Genomic DNA, 19,887 nt, shown 5'->3' with positions numbered 1-19,887 from the left:
GTCCAATGTTTGATTTAAAATATATTTGCCAGCCTTTAAAAAGGATCTAAGTAGATCCTGTAGCAATAAGATTTTATAAGCTTTCCAAGAAGATAGAAGCCTTTTTAACAAATATTGATTTGAAATAAATATCTTTGACAAATTGAGTCTTGGGTAGCTTAAGGCCAATGGTAAAAGGCAGAAGTAAAAAACTGTGTCCTAGGAAATTGTTGATTAAACTTTTCCAATCCTTTACAATTAGATGCATTGGACAAGGAGAGAGAAATGTAAAAATTTATGATGTATTTAGATTACTGATCTTTGTAACCTAGCGCTTAAGACTTGGCTAGGGAAATCTTTTTTGAATCCTAAAGCTATATGGCTAATTTTTTGTTTAATCAGATAGCATACCTGAATGTGAAAAGCAAGGCTTCTCTATGTTAATTAAGCACTGGCTGAAGGAAGGAAGCAGAGCCACAAGAGATTAGCTGGAAACAGCCTTGGGAAACAGCCATCTATTAAGCTGTCAAGAAATATTGTGAACACCCCATTAATTTTTTGCAGATTTTACAGTTCAGTGACCTTGATGGCTTTTTAGTCAAAATAATTCTGCTGCTCTGTAGAAATAGACCATACATAGAATATTATGTCTAATAATTGTGTGCATGTGTGTATACACACCCACTCACACAAGTTTTACTTTTATCTTTGTCTTAAAAGATGACAAAAACCATCTCTTTATGAACGGAGATTTTAGAGGTCAAGCTTTGTGCTCCATACAGAATCCACTAGACTAGAAAATCTCTGACAGCTGATCATGAAGGGCCCAATAGCAAAGGAGAACTCATTCCTTTGTATGTAGTAGTCTTGTTCCATTTCTTGGGAAGTTAAACAATCAGGAAGTATTTTTTGACATAGTCTGAAATATCCCTTGTGGTTTTAATCCATTGATTCTGGCCCTATAACACACTATTTATTTATTTTATTTTTATTTATTTATTTTTATTACATTTATATCCTGCCCTTCTCCGAAGACTCAGGACAGCTTACAAGCTTAGCAGTAGCCTTCATTCTATGTATATGCCTGCTTGTTAGGGCTTTCACACACACCCCAAGCGGCATTATTACAAAGTCAGCTTAATTGCCCCCAACAATCTGGGTCCTCATTTTACCTACCTCGGAAGGATGGAAGGCTGAGTCAACCTTGAGCCTGGTGGGATGCAAACCTGCACTAATTGCAGGCAGCTGGTGTTACTTAAGGAGGCATTAGCCCACTGCTCCACCAAGGCTCTATATATTTTTCATTCTATTCCTTCACTTTTTCAAACGATTTTCCAGGCGCTCAAACAATCTTGGCGTTCTGCCAATCCAACCGTTACCACGTGACCCCGTTTACCCTTCCGCGCCCAAAAGCGATCTAGCCCGCAGCTGTAAGAAACGCCCTTCTCCCGTTCGATTTTTACCCTGCCTCCTCCCGCTCGCCTGGCGGACCGAGGGCGTTCCCTTTCTATTAAGAAGCCGCTGACCCTTGCTTTCCTTTCCACTGCTCGTTCTGCGCATGCTCTCATTCCTTGAAAAAAAGGGAAGCGACGTGAGAAAGGCAGCGAATTCCGAGCAACAGGAGAGGAGGGGGGAGGAGAGGAAGGAGCAAACGATCAGCTGAGTTCTATTTGTCCCGTGATCTGCGGTGCCTGCGCGTGCGCGTGGTGGCTGGCTCGTGTGCCCGAGTGAAGATGGCGGCCTCCACAGCTCAGCTCTGAAGTGGACTAGGCGAGTTTCGAGTAGCCGAGAAGTCCAGCTAGGAAGAGGCTGCTCCGCAGCACCACCTGAAATAGTTTCGGGTGTTGCTGGCTCGGTACGTTTCTTTTGCTGTGCAAGGCTTGGGGAACCTCCTCACAGGCTTCCAGGTAAATGGATGGAAGGACGAAAATGGCAAGACAGAGTCAGGAAAAGCTTTGCAAATAGCGAGGATAGGAAGGAAAAGGGGATAGTTAGGGATAGACTTCCTCCTTTGTGAGCCGAGGTTCCGTGTGCCGCCCGCCTCGTTTCCTCCCCTTGCACAGAAATAGTAAATGAGGAAAGGCAAGTATCCAGTTCTCCCCTCCCCCCGCTCCAAACTTTTCTGTGAAATTTCTGAGCTTTCTTTTAGCTGGGCCCTAGGCAAGAAGTGAATTGTTCATATGTTCATTACCCTGGAGGCATCCATGTACCTGAATTTATTCCCGTGGCGGCTGTAGCATCACACTCCCCTTGGCTGTTCTTGCCCTATTGGTCCACGTGTTTCTTGCCTGAAGCTTTCAGGATAGTGAAAGCATCTCTTCCATATCGTCTTCTTGTCCACCACATACAGCATCTTCATCTGCCCCTTCAGAAAAGTATACAGTAGTAGTAATATAACTTAAGCAGTACAGCTGGTTTATGTTTTTAATTTCCAAGCATTTTTGCAATTATGTGTGCCAGAACGTTTAGCTTATAGTACTTGGTAATTTGGGGTCATGAACCAAAGTTGATACAACGGGCTTCAAGATACTGTTATGGAAATATCTTTCTCTTAATTATACATGGTAGTTTGAAGTTCCTTATATTGTATTTTTGCAAGGGCTTGCAGAGAACTGATGTTTTATAAACAGTAGTCTTTTCTAGGACATGGTAAATGTGCTTGTGTACTGCCAAGTTCCCCTTTTGCAGAAAAATTAACTGTTCTTACACAGAGAGCCGTATTTGGGGGGAAGCAGAAAGAACTATCAGTGCTGTACAGCTAACAAAATATATTTGTGTTTCTCATGTAAGGGAAGGTACTATATAAAAAAAAAGTCTAAAGCAGTTGCAGAATTTTATCTTGTATAAGTGAATGTTTTTCTGATTCAGATTATTCAATCATTAGTAATCTGTATGATATTACCTTTTGGATTTAGGATCTGTAGCTACAGGGTGGTCTATTTATTTATTTATTAAATTTCCATGCTGCCCATTTCTCTGCATTTATGCATTTTCTTAAAAAAAACCCTACCCCATTACATGCATTCTATTCTGAGAATTCATTACCTATAAAATAAAGCTTCCTGCAAAGAAAGACTTAGTGGCTTGTAATTATGTATACAATGTTATAGTTACCCTTTTTATGGCAATTAACATGCACATTCTGTAATATTTCTGACTGGATGTAGATAAACTAGGCCTCTGTTAGCCCTTTATATTCTTTTTTACAATTTCAGGAATAGTTTAATATCTATAGTTTGGTGAAAATGCTTCTGACTATTTTCAAAAGTTATCTGCAGATTTTAATTATTCAAGTTTAGCAAATTCTGTAAATTGCAGTATATTTCACTGATTTTATATTGACTGCTTAGTCTTAATAACTGTTTTGATATCCCCTGTGTTTAATGTTTAGTTTTAGAATGAATTATTTCAGTATTTTAACAAAGTAAAAACATTAGATATGTTGTTTAATAAACTATGATAACTCAGAACCAATCCCTAATAGATTTGGGAAAGCTTTAAGTATACATCTTTAAGAAATATATTAATGAGTCTGAGTTTAAAATACATTATTTGAATAAAATTCTATCAATGCCTCTAATTTTCAAGATTCAGTTTTGTATTTTAAATTTAAAGAGGCAAAAAAATACTTCACTGATTTTCAGATTGATTAATAAGAAAAATACTCCTTTCAAAAATCCTTTGTGTTTAATAAACATGTTATGCATATTGACTTGTTTATTTTGGGATAATGTTTGAGCATCACTTTTTAATTTTAATAAAACAACTTCACCATTTTCAGCTTTTTTATGAATGAAACAGTACATAACTCAGTAAAAACAGCTTAGCCTTAGGAAGTACTTTAAATACATTACAATGTTTTACTTTTCAGCAGTTTCGTAGAAAAACAAATGAAATTAATAAATTAGGTGATTGACAAATTAGAAATAAATTTTGTTAAGTGAGATTTACTTTCTGGTAAGTGGACATTGCCCTTTTTAACAAAATTTATACAATATTTGCAGTGAAAAACAGTTTAAATGATGATACACAGATACACACAAACATTGTGCTTGCAGTTTTCTATTTTTCTTCATATGCTGGTGTATAAGGAATAGTTATAAAAATTAATAGCTCGATAAAAATTACTCTAATTTTTTTTTTAATTTTGCAATAGTGTTTCATGTTTGTGTCAGAGTAATACCTAATAAGATTTAGCTGAATTTAATTTGAGGAAATTACTAGAAATGTATAATCTTGAAATGTGAAGGCTGTATGTAGAATATATATATTATAACTGTAGACGAAACACATATGGACTAATACATTTCAGAAGGTTTCAGCCATGTAGGCTGCATTTGTTTCCCTCCCATTTAAGGCAAAAAGTTTGTGTAATGGATTATTTTTCAATATATGGCAGGTCTTTTGTACTGCATTGTTAGATTTTGAAAAATCTGAAGAGTTCTGAGAAAAGAAAAGAAAGCATAGCTAAAGCTAGTTTATAACAATACCATTAACTGTTTTCATACCTTCTGCCCTCACAAACCATCCTTTATTCTATCATATTCAAGCACTGGTTCACACCCTGCTTTTTGATCTTTAAACTTCTCTTCACATTTTTTTTAAAGAATATAATCAATTCCATCCAATTACAACTTTATGCAAAGATTCTTCCTAAAGAATTATTGTTTATACTGTTGTTTGTGTATTTGTTTTATACTTCAGTCCTTATTCTGTCAATGATAAATTCAAGTATTACTTTTGCATGGGTCACTCACTTTTCAATCTACATTTCTTTACCATTTGTATTTTATTGTTTTATGACACACTTGTTAGGTATCTCATTCCAACTAGCTTCAGTTTATTTTTATGTTTTCATGAAATAGTGAGTTTTCACTTTCATATATGAAAGAAGGCAGAAGCACTCTCTTGATACATTGCCATTTTTGTTTCTTTTAACAAACATTCCTTTCAGCACTTTCTACCTACATTTGCGCATTTGTCCATCCTTTTGCAAACATTCTATCATTCTGCATTCTAGTGTTTCCCCCCATCTTTCCATTTTCCTGTCAAACAGACTGTATTTTTGATACAGTGATTTTCTTATCTAGTCTACAGCATCATTTGCATTGAAAATATCCATATATTTATGATAATTGTATTCATTATTGGTACATCTCTGCAAAAATACTTTAAACTACTAGAGTCATCACACTTCTCTGTTTTACTTCCTGCTCAATGTTGAAAGAATGGTTAAGCATTCTATGTAAATTACACATGTCTTATTTCCACTGCATATCACATTAAAATCTTCCAGCCTTCAATTATTTATTTGCACAAAATATAGCCTCTTGACACACACTTTTTTTTTAAGCAAAAATTTTAAATTAACATTCCTTCTTGCATTCATCACTCAGTGGTTAAACAGTAAAAAAAATTCCAGCATAAAGGTACACTGCACTTCCAAAATTTTACTCAGTCACCTTTTGTCTCAAATATTGCTGGAGATTTACTCCAGTGTCTTTCTAGTATTGAGTATATACTCATTTATTTTTTCAGACTTGAGCAGCATGATGGCCTAGAGCAGGGGTAGGCAACCTCGGCTCTTTTATGACTCATGGACTTCAACTCCCAGAATTCCTGAGCCATTGGGTTGGCTCAGGATTTCTGGGAGTTGAAGTCCATGAATCATAAAAGAGCCGAGGTTGCCTACCCCTGGCCTAGAGGTAAAAATACTCACCTCCTACTTGTAAGGTTGAGAGTTCAATCCTAGGAAGCAGCAGATGTTTCTCTACCAAGGTGCAAAAAGAAAATATCTGCTGTAAACTCCTCATAGGAGTCAGGAAGGGCATCCAGCCAATAATACTCTCAGCTCCATTCAGATGCCTCAACTCCACCCCGAATAAAGGAATTAAAAGGGTTGTAAAAATTTTTTGTCAGACTTTTAAATATTTCCTTTGATTCCTTAATGTGGGTGATTTTATAGTTTTATTTTTAATTTTATATATGTACTTATTGTAATTTATAATATTTTACTGCAACCATTTATAATGGAATCAGAAGTCTGTATTTTAGTAATACTGTTCCTTTGTGTCAAAAACTGCAATGTGGTTGGGTGCTTTAATTGCTAAAGCTAAATATATTTGGCTGAAATGTTTAAAGAACCAAATATATTACAGAAAATGGTTTAGTGCAAGCGTATTTATATGTTATCTACGGTATATTAAATACAATGTTCACTTCAAGCAGCAAATGAATCATTCATTTGAAGTTACACTTTATGAAATAGTTAATGTTCAATAATTAAAAGTTTTTTACAAAATAGAAAATACAGATTTAAAGAAGAAATAAAATAAAAGTGATAAATACACAAAAAAGGAATGAAAGACCAAAAAGAGAGAAAAATTTTTTTTTATTCTTTTTAAGGTGATATCATGGTTCCCTTTTTTCATATTATACCTTTTATTATTGTCAAACCTATAAGTTCCAAGTTCATTTTTTTTCCACAAAAAAAATCCATAAAGGTTTTTCAGTCCCTAATAAATGTATTTATTTGCTATCTTTGCAAATTCTGTCATCTTCACTAATCATTTCTCCACTGTTAAGTATTTTAGTCTTTCCACCTTTCTGCACATGATCAATTTGCTGCAGTTGCCATGTATAAAAACATGGTATTTGTCTGTACATTAGCCCCCAAAAGAGAAGTTCTGGTTAATTAATTTTTAACATTCTTTTTATAATCCAAAATTTTCTAGCCTTTTCAACGAATCCACTTGACATGATAAAAAGATTGTTTTTCATATTCCCAACATAGATTTGAAATACATTTATATTTTCCTGAGTTTTTATTGTGTCTGTCCAAAGGTACATTATTTTAAAAATTCTGTTTTAAATTACAGCGTGAATTTCAATCTTTTCAGCTATTGATCCAGCTGTATATAATAACCAAATTCTTAGCCCATGTTATTCTTCTCGTTCTTCTATTTCAAATTTTCTGAAATATTTTTCAAATAATTTGTCTAGTGACAAGCATGTTATAAAACAGATTATTTCACAGACTTTTCTATGTACTAGAATTAACACTCTGATTTTCAGACTTTATGTCAATCCAGGGAGACATTCCTTAACAACATCTGTCATAAAACTTAGTGCAGAAAATGCTCAATCTTTTTAGGACAACCGTGCAATTCATAATAAACGGTAACACAAAGCCTTAATATTACAGCTGTGCAAATTATTGGAATACATACTTTATAAAGAATGTTAATGCAAATGAAGTCTTATCTTGAAAATATTAAAACAATCATGTCCTTCAGAAGGTTAGTACAGTTACTGTTTCAAATTGCATGCATGGTGTACACAAAAGCAATTTCTGCTAGAATTGCTAGTGAAACAACTAGATGCACACAAGAGTTTTGCCACAAATTCATCTTTGAAGAATTAGGGCATCTGCATTCCTCATTAGATTCACATAGCTTTTTAAAGAGAAGGCTCTGTGAGCCTAATGAGGAATGCAGACATCTTAATTCTTCAAAGATGAATTTGTGACAAATCTTTCTTGAGCATTTTAAACAGGTATATTAAATATACATGATAATATATAAATAAATGGTAATATACATATTTAATACATGTGTTGTATATAATATGTTTAAATGTGTGTTATGTATATGTACACTTGGAGAGCAAGCAATTAAATTTCATTTTTAATGTGTGCCATTGTGCCCACAGTAAAAAAATGACAATAAAGGTTATATCTATCTGTCTGTCTGTCTGTCTATCTATCTATCTATCTATCTATCTATCTACTAATAATAGTACTCCAGATCTTTACTGGTTGTTACCTGATCAACTAAACCAGACATGTCAAACACAAGGCCCGGGGGCCGGATCCGGCCCGCAAAGTGGTTTCATGTGGCCCACAAAGCCATCCTGGAAACAGTGAGGGAATGGCCCCCGCTGCCTTGGCCCCGGCCCAGGCCAGCCGAAAGCCAATGTACAATTTCGTGGTGGTCATCTATGCTGAAATACATTCAGTCTTAGCTCCACAAGGCCGGCTGGAAACAGTGAGGGACCGACCCATGCCATGTCGGCACTGCCCCTGGGTGCACACTGGGGAGGTATCACCCTTTGTGAGGAATTAAGAAATGCACCATCACCTGGAAGTGGCCAGCATATGACCCTGCCTACTTTGGGCAGGCTAGGGCCTGGGCAGCGTTGCGCTTCTCTTCAGATTCGTGCCACCAGGCTCAGCCTCTTGGCACTGTGAGGAGAGCACCCTGCTGCCTGCCAAAACCGGGCAGGCTGGGGGCTGGGCATCATTGCGCAGGTAACATTGACTCTCATGCTGCTCATGGCATCCCCTTCCCCAGAGCCCACCAAGCTGGATATGTGAAGTAGGTGAGGGCCATGTGCTGGCCACTTCCAGGCAATGGTGCATTTCTTCATTCCTCATGAAGGATGACACTGCGTTTCTTGCCTGTTTTTCTCCCTCCCTCATCTCAAATATTTTCCTACCACTCTGTTCTTGGAAGGAAGGAAGGAAGGAAGGAAGGAAGGAAGGAAGGAAGGAAGGAAGGAAGGAAGGAGAGGGAGGGTCTGAGGGAAGTCCTGCCTTAGTCCTGCCCTGCTGCCCTTTCACCATCCCCTTGCTCCCTCCTCCTGGCCTATCCTGGGGGGGTCTCCGATCCTATTGCTAAGGAAGCTTTGGATACAAAGCCAGGTCTCCCCCCATGGAGAGGGAGTGGGCCTCCCTCTTGACTTTGCCCTCGTACCCATCATGAGCAACCTGGCTAAGGAGAGCAAGCACAGCAGCAGCAGCCTTGAGGAAGAGGTAAGTGCAGCTGGGCGCCACCTTGGGGAAGTGGAGCTGGGCTTAGTGCCATGGGTTCTTGATGGCTGGGCTGGGCATTTGACCTCCACGCCACCGTCCAACCCTCCCCCCAAAGGTCTGAGAGGAACAGTGAGGCTCCTCCAGTGGACCATGCCCTGGCACTTGCCCCGGTCCCATCTTCTTCTGCCAGAGACCCTCAGATCTGTCCCACTCCTGCCCAGGCCCCCATTGGCACCCTTGATGCGAATGATGTAGAGCTGGCCATGCCCACCCTGGCCACACCCACCCGGCCCGCCAAGGGCAACTGATGCGGCCCTCAATGAAATTGAGTTTGACACCCCTGAACTAAACAAAACTGGTGAATATAGCATTTTAAAAATGTGTGACTTTGATCTGTGTAGAGAAGATGACATGGAAAATCTTAAACTTGTCTCTGGTTCAAAGATGATAGTTATGCTAATCTAACATTGTTTCCACAAGTGATTGTGATAGCTTATTTCCATATTAAATATATTCTATACAGTCATTATTTTCAAAAGCAGTTTTCTTTTCCCTTTTTTATTCTAATATCATCTTCCTTCCTTCCTTCCTTCCTTCCTTCCTTCCTTCCTTCCTTCCTTCCTTCCTTCCTTCTTTCCTTCCTTCCTTCCTTCCACTGTGAATCTGGCCAGATATGTTTGTAAATAAATATGATTTAATTGTATAAAGTTGGATAAACTACTCATTTCTTGACATTATTTGAGACTGAAACTTTATTTCATTTATAGAGAATATAGATTTTTGTAGTTGAAGTTTTATGTATTTACAAAATTATATACTTCATGTTCAAAGTAAGGTGACAGAATGGAATAAGTTACTTGTCCCTGAAGTAGTCAGTGCTGAATGTTCTGCTTTAATTGCATCCTAATTGTCAGGCTGAGCCTAAGAACAATGTGAAACAATCCAGCTAAAGTTCAGTTTTTTATTTATATCACACCAGATCTTTAGAATCTTAGCAGATGAAACCTAAATTACACTATCTAATCTAACAAATATACCCTGGGAAATTCTAGGAAGTATCTATCCTAGATCTCTTCTTTTCCAGCTCCAGACTGCTCTATCTCTTGCTTCATTCATCTTGAAATATGCTTCCTTCTTCCTGGAAATATGCTGCATTACTGTAATCCATCACATATCTTCTCCTTCACATACATATTCTATTACATCAGTAAAAATATTGTTATGGCTATGCATGTGACATATGCATTGTTAGTGACACATGATCTTAATCTCATCCTTCTGAAAGGGTCTATTCTTGAAGACATCTAAATACGGCAAGAAGTTTGAAATGCACTAGTTCACATATTGGGTAAATCGAAATTGCCATAGTTGCATAGCACCTATGTGTGTCCGGGTTTGGTTTCTAGTAAGTTTTTAGTTACAACTCAAAATGCTAGCTTTAAATGATAAAACCTTCATAGGTACATATCTATCTAAACCATCACCATCTCCATATGAAATGTATAACCTTCCCCAAATCTTTAGATGATCCCTGAAGTGAATGGGTTCACAAATGTTACTTTACAGTTGTATTTGTCATACTTCAGAATGGCCTCTTTCTCAAAATCAAGCTAGCATCCTCATTATTGGCATTCTATTAACTGAAGCATTCCACAGGGGATTGTAGGAATATTTCCCTTGTTTTAATTTGAAATAATAATAATAATAATAATAATAATAATAATAATAATAATAATAATAATAATAATAATAATATAATGAGGAGGAGGAGGAGGAAGGGACCTTGGAGGTCATCTAATCCAACCTCTTGCTAAGGCAGGAAACCCTATACCTATCACTGTACCAGGAGATGCCAGAGTTGAAGAAAAAGAACTGGAAAAAAATATGAAATACTGTGACCTGGCCATCGATTATGGATGAAACGTATAACAGTGAAGCCCATTGTTATCGGGGTACTTGGAACTATGTCCCAAAACTTTGCAAAATACATCAAGAAATTGCAGCTTCTGGCAATAACTCCAGCAAAGCTACAAAAAACTGCTCTACTCAGAACATCTTACCTTTTCAGGAGATACCTGGTTGATACCTAGGATGCTGGCAGCAACCCATGTCAACTGTTAGTGCCAGTCAGTTTGAGTGTTCAGTTGACTGAGTTTCATGTTTAATGAATAAAAGTTTGATGATGATGATCATGATGATACCTTGGAGGTACCTTGGAGGTCATCTAGTCTAATCTCTTGCTCAGGCAGGAAACCCTATACCATTTCAGAGAAATGGCTCTCCAGTCTCTTAAAAACTTCCAATGTAGGAGCATTCACAACTTCTGGAAGCAGTTGATTAATTGTTCTGTTTAGGTTGCTTCTCTCTTTGATTAGTTTCCACTTGTTGCTTCTTGTCCTGCCTTTGGGTGCTTTGGAAAACAGCTTGACTCCCTCTTCTTTGTGGCAACCCCTGAGATATTGGAACACTGCTATCATGTCACCTTCTCTTCATTAAACTAGACATACTCAATTCCAGCAAATGTTCCTTATATGTTTTAGCCCCCAGTCTGCTAATCATCTTCATTGCTCTTCTCTATTCTTTCTAGAGCAGACATGTCAAACTCGCAATGTCACGTGACATCGTGCAACGTATCGGGACGGTTTTGCCATTGCAGGGAATGGGGTGGGCGCGGCTTCTGGATGACACATTGGGCCTGCGTGCCGGCAGTTTGACAACCCTGTTCTAGTGTCTCAGCATCTTTTTTACATCTTTTACCAAGGCATTGTAAAGTGGTATTAACACTTCACGTGATCTTGATTCTATCCCTCTTGTTAATGCAGCCTAGCACTGTGTTGGATTTTTTGGCAGCTGCAGCACACTGCTGGCTTATATTTAAATGATTGTCCACTAGGACAGAGGTCCCCAACCTTTTGGGGACCAGGGACCAGTTCCGTGGAGAGAGGTTTTTCTATGGACCGAAAGGGGTGTGGTTTTCTGTGCTGCCTGCATCCCATGGATGGCACTTTGCTTCTTTATGCGGACCAGTTGCTGGCATGCCACTGCTCAGTACCGGGGGTTGGGGACCCCTGTACTAGGACTATTTCATCCTTACACTTGGGATTTTTAAAAATTGTTTGGCTTTATTATTTGGCATATTTTATGTTTGTACTGATTTAAATTACAAATATTGATGTAAATTATAGTACAATACCAAAAGTAAAAATAAAAAATATGCAGAAAATTACATAAGATTGCAGCACTTCAGGTTATTTATATTCCTTTTATTATTTCTACATTTTATAATGTAGCAATAATAAAAGGAAGATACAATCTGAAGTAATGTAATCTCATGTAATATGAAATTTAACTAAATTTAGAAAACAGTTCATAACTGAGGTTTATAAATCCAAGTCATGATTGGATATTGCAAAACCACAAAATATGATTTGGCCTATTATTTAAAAAGATAACATAAACATCCTTTATAACCCCAATAAGCATGATTTCATATTTAGTTCTGCTTAAAGTTTCAAGTTAGTATTTAACATTAACTTATTAAACATTAAATTACTAAAGCAAAAATTATTGAAGCTAATATTTTTTTAATACTAAGGTGTTTTTTTGTTACAGGTTGTAACACAAAATGAACATAATTAGGGAAAATAAAGATTTGGCCTGTTTTTATACAACAAAGCATTCATGGAGAGGAAGGTAAGTAACTAGCTATGAGCTGAAATTTATATTTTGAATTGTCAGCACATGCAGCCTGGCAGAGAGGAAGGTTCAAATGTAAAGCTAGCCTAGAATCATAGACAATCACAAAAGGGCTAATGCCTGCTACCCACTTCTACCCCCAAGTTCCTTGTAACCTTATCTAATTGTTCCCAGGGTAGACTGCCAGATTGGGGAGATTCCTGTACTATAGGCAAAACATAATAAAGTAGTCATTTTGAATTTTGCACATATGATTCTGTTGTTCATGCCTGATAGCACATTAATGTATCCTTATATATTTATGGACTAGAGAAGTGTCCATCCTTTTGCTAACAGCAAAGTTATTGTTTCTTTGGGGGTGTTTATCCTAGTTACATCATCCATAAGAACAAAGAATCACTGGCTTGTAGGAACTTTGAAACTTGTAAGGTACAAAAAAAGTAGCCCTGAACACATATACACGACACCCACACAATGAAGTGTAAGTTGGCCTGTAGGCATGACATGCTGACTATTAACAATTGTTGGAAAAGTTAAGGTAAACGTTCCCCCGCACATGAGTGCTAGTCGTTTCCAACTCTAGGGGCCGCTGCTCATCTCCGTTTCAAAGCCGAAGAGCCAGCGCTTGTCCAAAGACGTCTCCGTGGTCATGTGGCCGGCATTACTAGACGCCAAAGGTGCACGGAACGCTGTTACCTTCCCATCGTAGTGGTCCCTATTTTTCTACTTGCCTTTTTACGTGCTTTCGAACTGCTAGGTTGGCAGAAGCTGGGACGAGTAACAGGCACTCACTCTGTATGTGGCACTCGGGATTCGACCCACCAAACTGCCGACCATCTGATCAACAAGCTCAATGTCCTAATACATTTGTAGCAGTAAACTATCCTGAAATGGGTATGGAGCAGGAAAATTGCACATTTTCTACATACCCCAGTTTTACTAGCAAGATCTTGTAAGATTTTTTTTGACATCTTACAGATTTTGTCATTTGAGTTGAACAGAGATTCAGCAACATATGCACCTCACTTCAAATGCAGTCTTCTCCTTCTCCTCCCCCTCCCAAGATTGCAAATATCCACATACATTAAAATAAACTTACAATGTCTATTAAGGCAAATATAAAGGAATTACATTACATATATTGTACTTGTAGCCCAGGTCTGCCTCAGTTAAAATATGACATCTGTTTTAAATCTGTGTACAAAAATGTTCACATTAATTGAATAATTATTGTTGAATTGTATTGGTTTACGTTTTTCAGTTTGAATGTTCCTGCCAGTAGTTTATTAGCTAAATCCAATTTATTTTTTCCATCAGTGACTCATCTCTTGATGTTTTGTTCCATTTTTTCCACATGATTACTGACTAGTTTCTCTGAGACATTCTTTTTCATGCATATCATATAAGAATTTTCCTATGTAATTGTGATTTGTATATTAACATTAATTTTTCTTCCCAGTTTTTAGTTTTTGTGGCATTTCTTATTTCAGATTATTATTACAATTGTTTGTATTATTTCTATTCATTTTTGTATGCTTCTTTAAAAAGAATTATCAGTGTACAATAGCCTGATTAATATTTAATGTTAAGCAATTGTTTTAATATTAATATTAAGCCATAGGATTGTTTTAACCCTGATTGTTGAATAAACCATAGTACCCTGGTTTGGAAATAACACTAAGCTGTGGGTAGATTCACACATTATCTTAAGTGAAAACATATATATAATATAGTATATTATATATACTATTATAGTATATACTTACTGTATAATAAATGTGATAATTTTATTATTGTATAACATTTATATCATAATATATTTTACACATTAGATTTTTACCCTACCTTTATTACTTTATAAGTAACTCAAGGCAGCAAACATATATAATACTCCTTCCTATTTTTCCCATAACAGTTTTGATGAGCTGAGGTGAGCTGAGAGAGAATGAATGACCCAAAATTACCCACTGGCTTTCATGGCCACGTCAGGACTAGAATTCACAGACTTGGTTTCTAGGCCAGCATTTTAACCGCTACACCAAACTGGCTCTCATTTATTATGGTTGTAATAAGACTTATGAATCATAGCAGCACCTAATAAATATTGAACATAAAATGTAACTTGTGTATCTTCATACTCTTATCTGTATAGTATAGTCTTTATATAGAGACACTGTGTTTGTGTGTATTCTAGTGGTAAAGGTAACAAGGTAACATTCTGCATACTTTTATGTAAATCTAAATCCTTGTTTCTCATGCTAATATTTTTAGATATAAACGTGTCTTTTCAGTTGGAACTCATGCCATCACAACATATAATCCTAATACATTAGAAGTTACAAATCAGGTAATGGCAAATAATATATTCCTGAAAAGTTACTATTTATCTTCTATGTGAAATTGATTCAGAGAATGAAAAGAATGTTATCTCAGTTGCATGAATTTATAAAGGTAAAATAAATTACTTGGCTACTTTATGTTGTTTGATATATATGCAGAATAATTAGCTTTTTGAAAAATGTTCAGTTAGGAAAATAGCAGTGTATATTTTATGACTAGGTCACTTTTCTCTAAGCAGGAATACTTGCAACTTGGTATCTGTGAATGTGAAATTATGGAGTTGGATAACTATTATAGACAGAAGAGTGAGTTGGTTTTATGGGTTTAGATGAAAATAGTTGCTAATTATTAAACTGGTACTTCATATTATTAACTTTAATTTCTGTAGTTTTGATCCTGCTTTGTGGGGTTTATTTAGAACTTGATAGGAGATTATAAATTGGTATAATTTTTAATTTATTTTGTACATATTGGTTTAATACCCGCTTTGCAGAAGGTAGAACTGTAGATGCATAACCATTCTTAAAAGTTTGTGAATCCTTTTGAATGTCCAGTATTTTTACCCAATCATAGCTTAAAAATCTGTTCTCCACATGTCATAAAACTAGATAAAGGGACTATAGGTAAACAAATGAATGAAAAAATATTCTTTTTTTTTTATTTTTTATTTTAATCCCATTTATATCCCGCCCTTCTCCGAAGACTCAGGGCGGCTTACAATTTAAGCACAAATCAATGTGCTTAGCAATAGCCTTCATTCTATGTATATGCCTGCTTATTAGGGCTTTCGCCCCCCCCCAACGGCATTATTACAAAGTCAGCTTATTGCCCCCAACAATTTGGGTCCTCATTTTACCTACCTCGGAAGGATGGAAGGCTGAGTCAACCTTGAGCCTGGTGGGATGCGAACCTGCACTAATTGCAGGCAGCTGGTGTTACTTAAGGAGGCATTAGCCCACTGCTCCACCAAGGCTCATTATTGTTCCTTTATTGGAAAAAATGGTCCAAAGCTAGATACTTCAGGTGTATGGCAAAAGTATGTGAATCTTTGCTTTTAATAACTGATGTGGACCTATTTTAAGATTGATGAGTCCTGTACATTGGCCTAGAGGAGTTTTAGCCCTTGCTTCTTATAGAACAGCTTCAACTTAGAGATGTTGCTTGCTTCCTTGCATGAACTGATTCTTTCAGTTCCTGCAACATTTCTATAGGACAGGGGTGTCAAACTGCTGGCCCACGGACCGGACACATCAGCAGGAAACCGTGCCCACCCCATTGCTGGGAATGGAGAAAAAGCTCTGATATTTTGTGCGATGTCACATGACGTCACGAGTTTGACAAGTCTGCTATAGGACTTTGATTTGGTATTCCAAAACATTAACTTTCTTCTGCTTTAAACCATTCTTTGGCCACTCCGTGCATGATTTGGTCGTTGTCTTGCTACATGGCTCATTTTTTTCTTGAACTTCAATTCACAGGTAGATAGATACTCTGATATTTTCCTGTAGAATTTGCAAGTACAGTTCAAAATATATAGTTTTATCAAAGATGACAAACTGTCTTGCTCGAGAGGTAGAAAGCAAGTCCAAATCATGGTAATACCACATTTCACTGCTGGGATAAGATTCTTATGCTGGAATGCCCTTCATCAAATATAATGCCTCCTTAAGTAACACCAGCTGCCTGCAATTAGTGCAGGTTCGCATCCCACCAGGCTCAAGGTTGACTCAGCCTTCCATCCTTCCGAGGTAGGTCAAATGAGGACCCAGATTGTTGGGGGCAATAAGCTGACTTTGTAATAATGCCGCTTGCCCCCCCCCCCTAATAAGCAGGCATATACATAGAATGAAGGCTATTGCTAAGCACATTGGTTTGTGCTTAAATTGTAAGCCGCCCTGAGTCTTCGGAGAAGGGCAGGATATAAATGGGATTAAAATAAAATAAAATAAAAATAATGCTTTCATTCAAGCCAAAAAGTTTTATTTTGTTCTCATCCAGTCACAAAATATTCTTCACATAGCCTTCTGGCTTATCCATGTAGTGTTTCACAAACACTCAACAGGTAGCAATGTTCTTTTTGGCAAATAGTGGCTTTCTCCTTGAAAGCCTGCCATGCATACCACTTTTGTTCAATGTTTTTCTGATAGTGGTCTAAAAAAAATGAACACTGATATTCATCAATCAAGAGAGGCTTTTAGTTATTTGTTACTCTGGGTTTTTTTGAAACCTGAAATATTATATGCCATGTTCTTGAAATGTTCTGGGCTGGTTGATCACTTGGGGAAGGTAACAGTGTTGTTGAATTGCCTCCATTTGTATGTAATCTGCCTGACAGTGGACTTGTGAAGCCCCTACTCTTTGCAAAGCGGTTTATAAGTTTTTTCAACCTGTTTCTCAGAAGAGAACAGAAATCTGCTTTGTTCAAGTCATTTGCCACGCAGAAGTAAGTGGCTTTAGATCATTTTTCTCAATAAATAAATAATGTTTTTGACTCATTTAATTGGGTTCTCCTTATCTAGTTTTAGGACTTGCATGAAGAACAGATCACATTTTAGATCAGGGGTGTCAAACTCAATTTCATTGAGGGCCACATCAGCATTGCAGTTGCCCTCAGGGGGCCGGGTGGGTATGGCCTGGGTGGGCGTGGCCTACTGGGTAGGCGTGGCTAGAGTGCGTATGGCCTACTGGGTGGGCATGGCCAGCTCTACATCATTCGCATCAAGGGTGCCTATGGGGACCTGGGCAGGAGTGGGACAGCTCTGAGGGTCTCTGGCAGAAGGAGGGTCTCTGGGCCAGGGCCAAGGCAGTGGGGGCCATTCCCTCGCTGTTTCCAGGATGGCTTCGCGGGCCGCATGAAACCACTTTGCGGGCCGGATCTGGCCCCCGGGCCTTGTGTTTGACATGTCTGTTTTAGATCATATTTATAGAGAAATAAGAGGATTCACAAACAATTAAGCACCACTGTAATTAAAATGTATAGGTTATACATGTCAGATTTCCACATTAACTCTTGTGGAAATAATAATTAAATGTTTGGGATAATGAGAGTACCATGATTGGGTACTAGATAAATACCCAGTATGAAATCCTTCAAGAGACTGATACAGAGGCCCTAAATATGTAAAAATTCAAAAAATGATTGCAATAGTTAGATTAAGAATGAAATGTTTTGGTTATTTGTCTTTCTTATTAAATACAGCAGTCTATTATATAAACAGCACTAATAAATGCAATATAAATATATTTTGCTTGGCTCTACATCAGGGGTGTCAAACTGCTGGTCCACGGGCCGTTTGCATCACAAGGAGGCCGCACCGACCCCAGTTCTGGCAATGCAAAAAAAAGTCGCAATACGTCGCAACAAGTCATCTTTGACATCCGTGTTCTACATTTTTTTGAAATATTAACTGGCAGCTTGAAAATTCATAATAGGTGTCTGGACTTTGCAACACAATATGGCACTCTTTGAAATACTTTACCATCCTCTAATGCAGGGGTGTGAAATTCGCAACGTCACATGACATATCGCAACGTATCGTGACTTTTTTCCCATTGCCAGCAATGGGGTGGACGCCATTTCGGCATGACACATCTGGACCGTGGGCCGGTAGTTTGACACCCCTGGTCTAATGAGTCTGCGGTTACAACTCACATCAGCATTTTCAGAAGGAACTATTGTCTCTATGTTCATCTTATAAAATAAGTTACATTTTAAAGATAGTGTGTAATGGCAATATATAAGACACTGGGATAAGATTTGATTTATGTTTAGGGAACAGTTAATTAAAAATGTGTTATGTTACAAAGCTAGGGAATTTTTTGGAAAAGTACATGTTGGTACAAGAACTCATATTCTGTGGTGATAAATGGAATATTCTCAGAGTGTGATTTCTTGACTTAGTGGCCTTATGGAGACATTTGTAGCATCAGCCCTGTTGGAAAAGGACAAGGAACTGAATTCAGCCTCACATTTCGTAAAGGAAGTGGGAAAAAGTCTGAAACACTTAAATTTTCTACAGAACACAGAGCAGAACTTCTTACAGAAGCACTGGTAGGATTTATTGATTAAAATAATTAATTTTTTGTTTCTTTTGCGCTATATTTGTAGTTATAAATAAAATGACAGTCTCTTGCACATGCTAAAGAACATTATGTTTGGATTTATTTGAATATTTCATACATTTCTCCAGCTGTTATAATATAAAATGCATACTTCATTAATGAAGGAAGCTTTGGATGCAGATCATGTGCTTCATATTTTATTTATATAAAGCACAGTATTAGTTCTACTTTCTTTAAAAGATCAGACCAGTGAGATAACCTGAGCTGAGAAAAAAATGACTATTTTTAAAGTCACCAGAAAATTCTGGGACTGAGAGTATCCCTCTTTCTTGTTCAGTAGCTTGACCATACTGACTTCCAATTATTTGAGAGCTCTCAAGTGAGTAGTTGAAACTAATAATATGGTTTTGTTTGATTGATTTTGAATTAGTCATATATGAAACCAGCTTTACTGCTTTATAAAATATGATTTGAATTAATATTGTACGTGAATCAGAGTTCCAGCTTGTTTAGCAAGCCATGGCTAAAATGAACATTTCTTTATGTTACACAACATAAGGCACACATTTCCCCGTGTAAAATAATTTCTTTGTGCATCTTTGTTGATTATTTTTCTTTCCTTTCTTTCTCAGAGATTTAGAACTGATTTTGCAGAAGGAAAAATCACAGGAAGGGCAAGTATTTTTTGTGTTTTGAATAAATATTAGTTAATTACTTGCTTAGATTTCTTTTCATGCTGAAGTTCTCACAGATTTATTTATTTATTTATTACATTTTTATACTGCCTTTCTCCCGAAGGACTCAGGGTGGTGTACAGGGCAATAAATACAAAAACAGGATACAAAAGTTAAAAGCGAATTAAATAAATGCCCAAGGTTAAAACAATCACTACATTTGAAAACTTTTTCTCTAAATAAAGTAAAGTAAAGGTAAAGGTTGCCCCGCACATGCGTGCTAGTCGTTTCCGACTCTAGGGTCCGGTGCTCATCTTTGTTTCA

At 37.0% G+C, this 19,887-nt stretch overlaps 1 protein-coding gene across 4 annotated transcripts in view; it reads left to right on the top strand.

Annotated features, from left to right (window-relative positions):
• Positions 1–1,700: 1,700 nt before the first annotated feature.
• Positions 1,701–19,887, top strand: part of DNAJC13 (DnaJ heat shock protein family (Hsp40) member C13) — an 83,864-nt gene continuing 65,677 nt past the window's right edge. For 3 of the 4 annotated variants that reach the window (XR_014494368.1, XM_083379382.1, XM_083379380.1), the window contains exons 1-5: positions 1,701–1,886; positions 12,404–12,484; positions 14,759–14,834; positions 18,729–18,878; positions 19,522–19,563. Coding sequence is in view for 3 of the 4 variants with exons in the window: in XM_083379382.1 (XP_083235508.1) it covers positions 12,417–12,484; positions 14,759–14,834; positions 18,729–18,878; positions 19,522–19,563 (336 nt within the window). In the remaining variant the exon portion in view is untranslated. The remainder of the gene's footprint in view (positions 1,887–12,403; positions 12,485–14,758; positions 14,835–18,728; positions 18,879–19,521; positions 19,564–19,887) is intronic. The other variant, XM_083379381.1, reaches the window with a different exon arrangement.

The sequence above is a fragment of the Vipera ursinii genome (genome assembly GCF_947247035.1).
Source record: "Vipera ursinii genome assembly, chromosome: Z".
Lineage (NCBI taxonomy): Eukaryota > Metazoa > Chordata > Lepidosauria > Squamata > Viperidae > Vipera > Vipera ursinii.
This window is presented reverse-complemented; position numbering and strand designations above follow the sequence as displayed.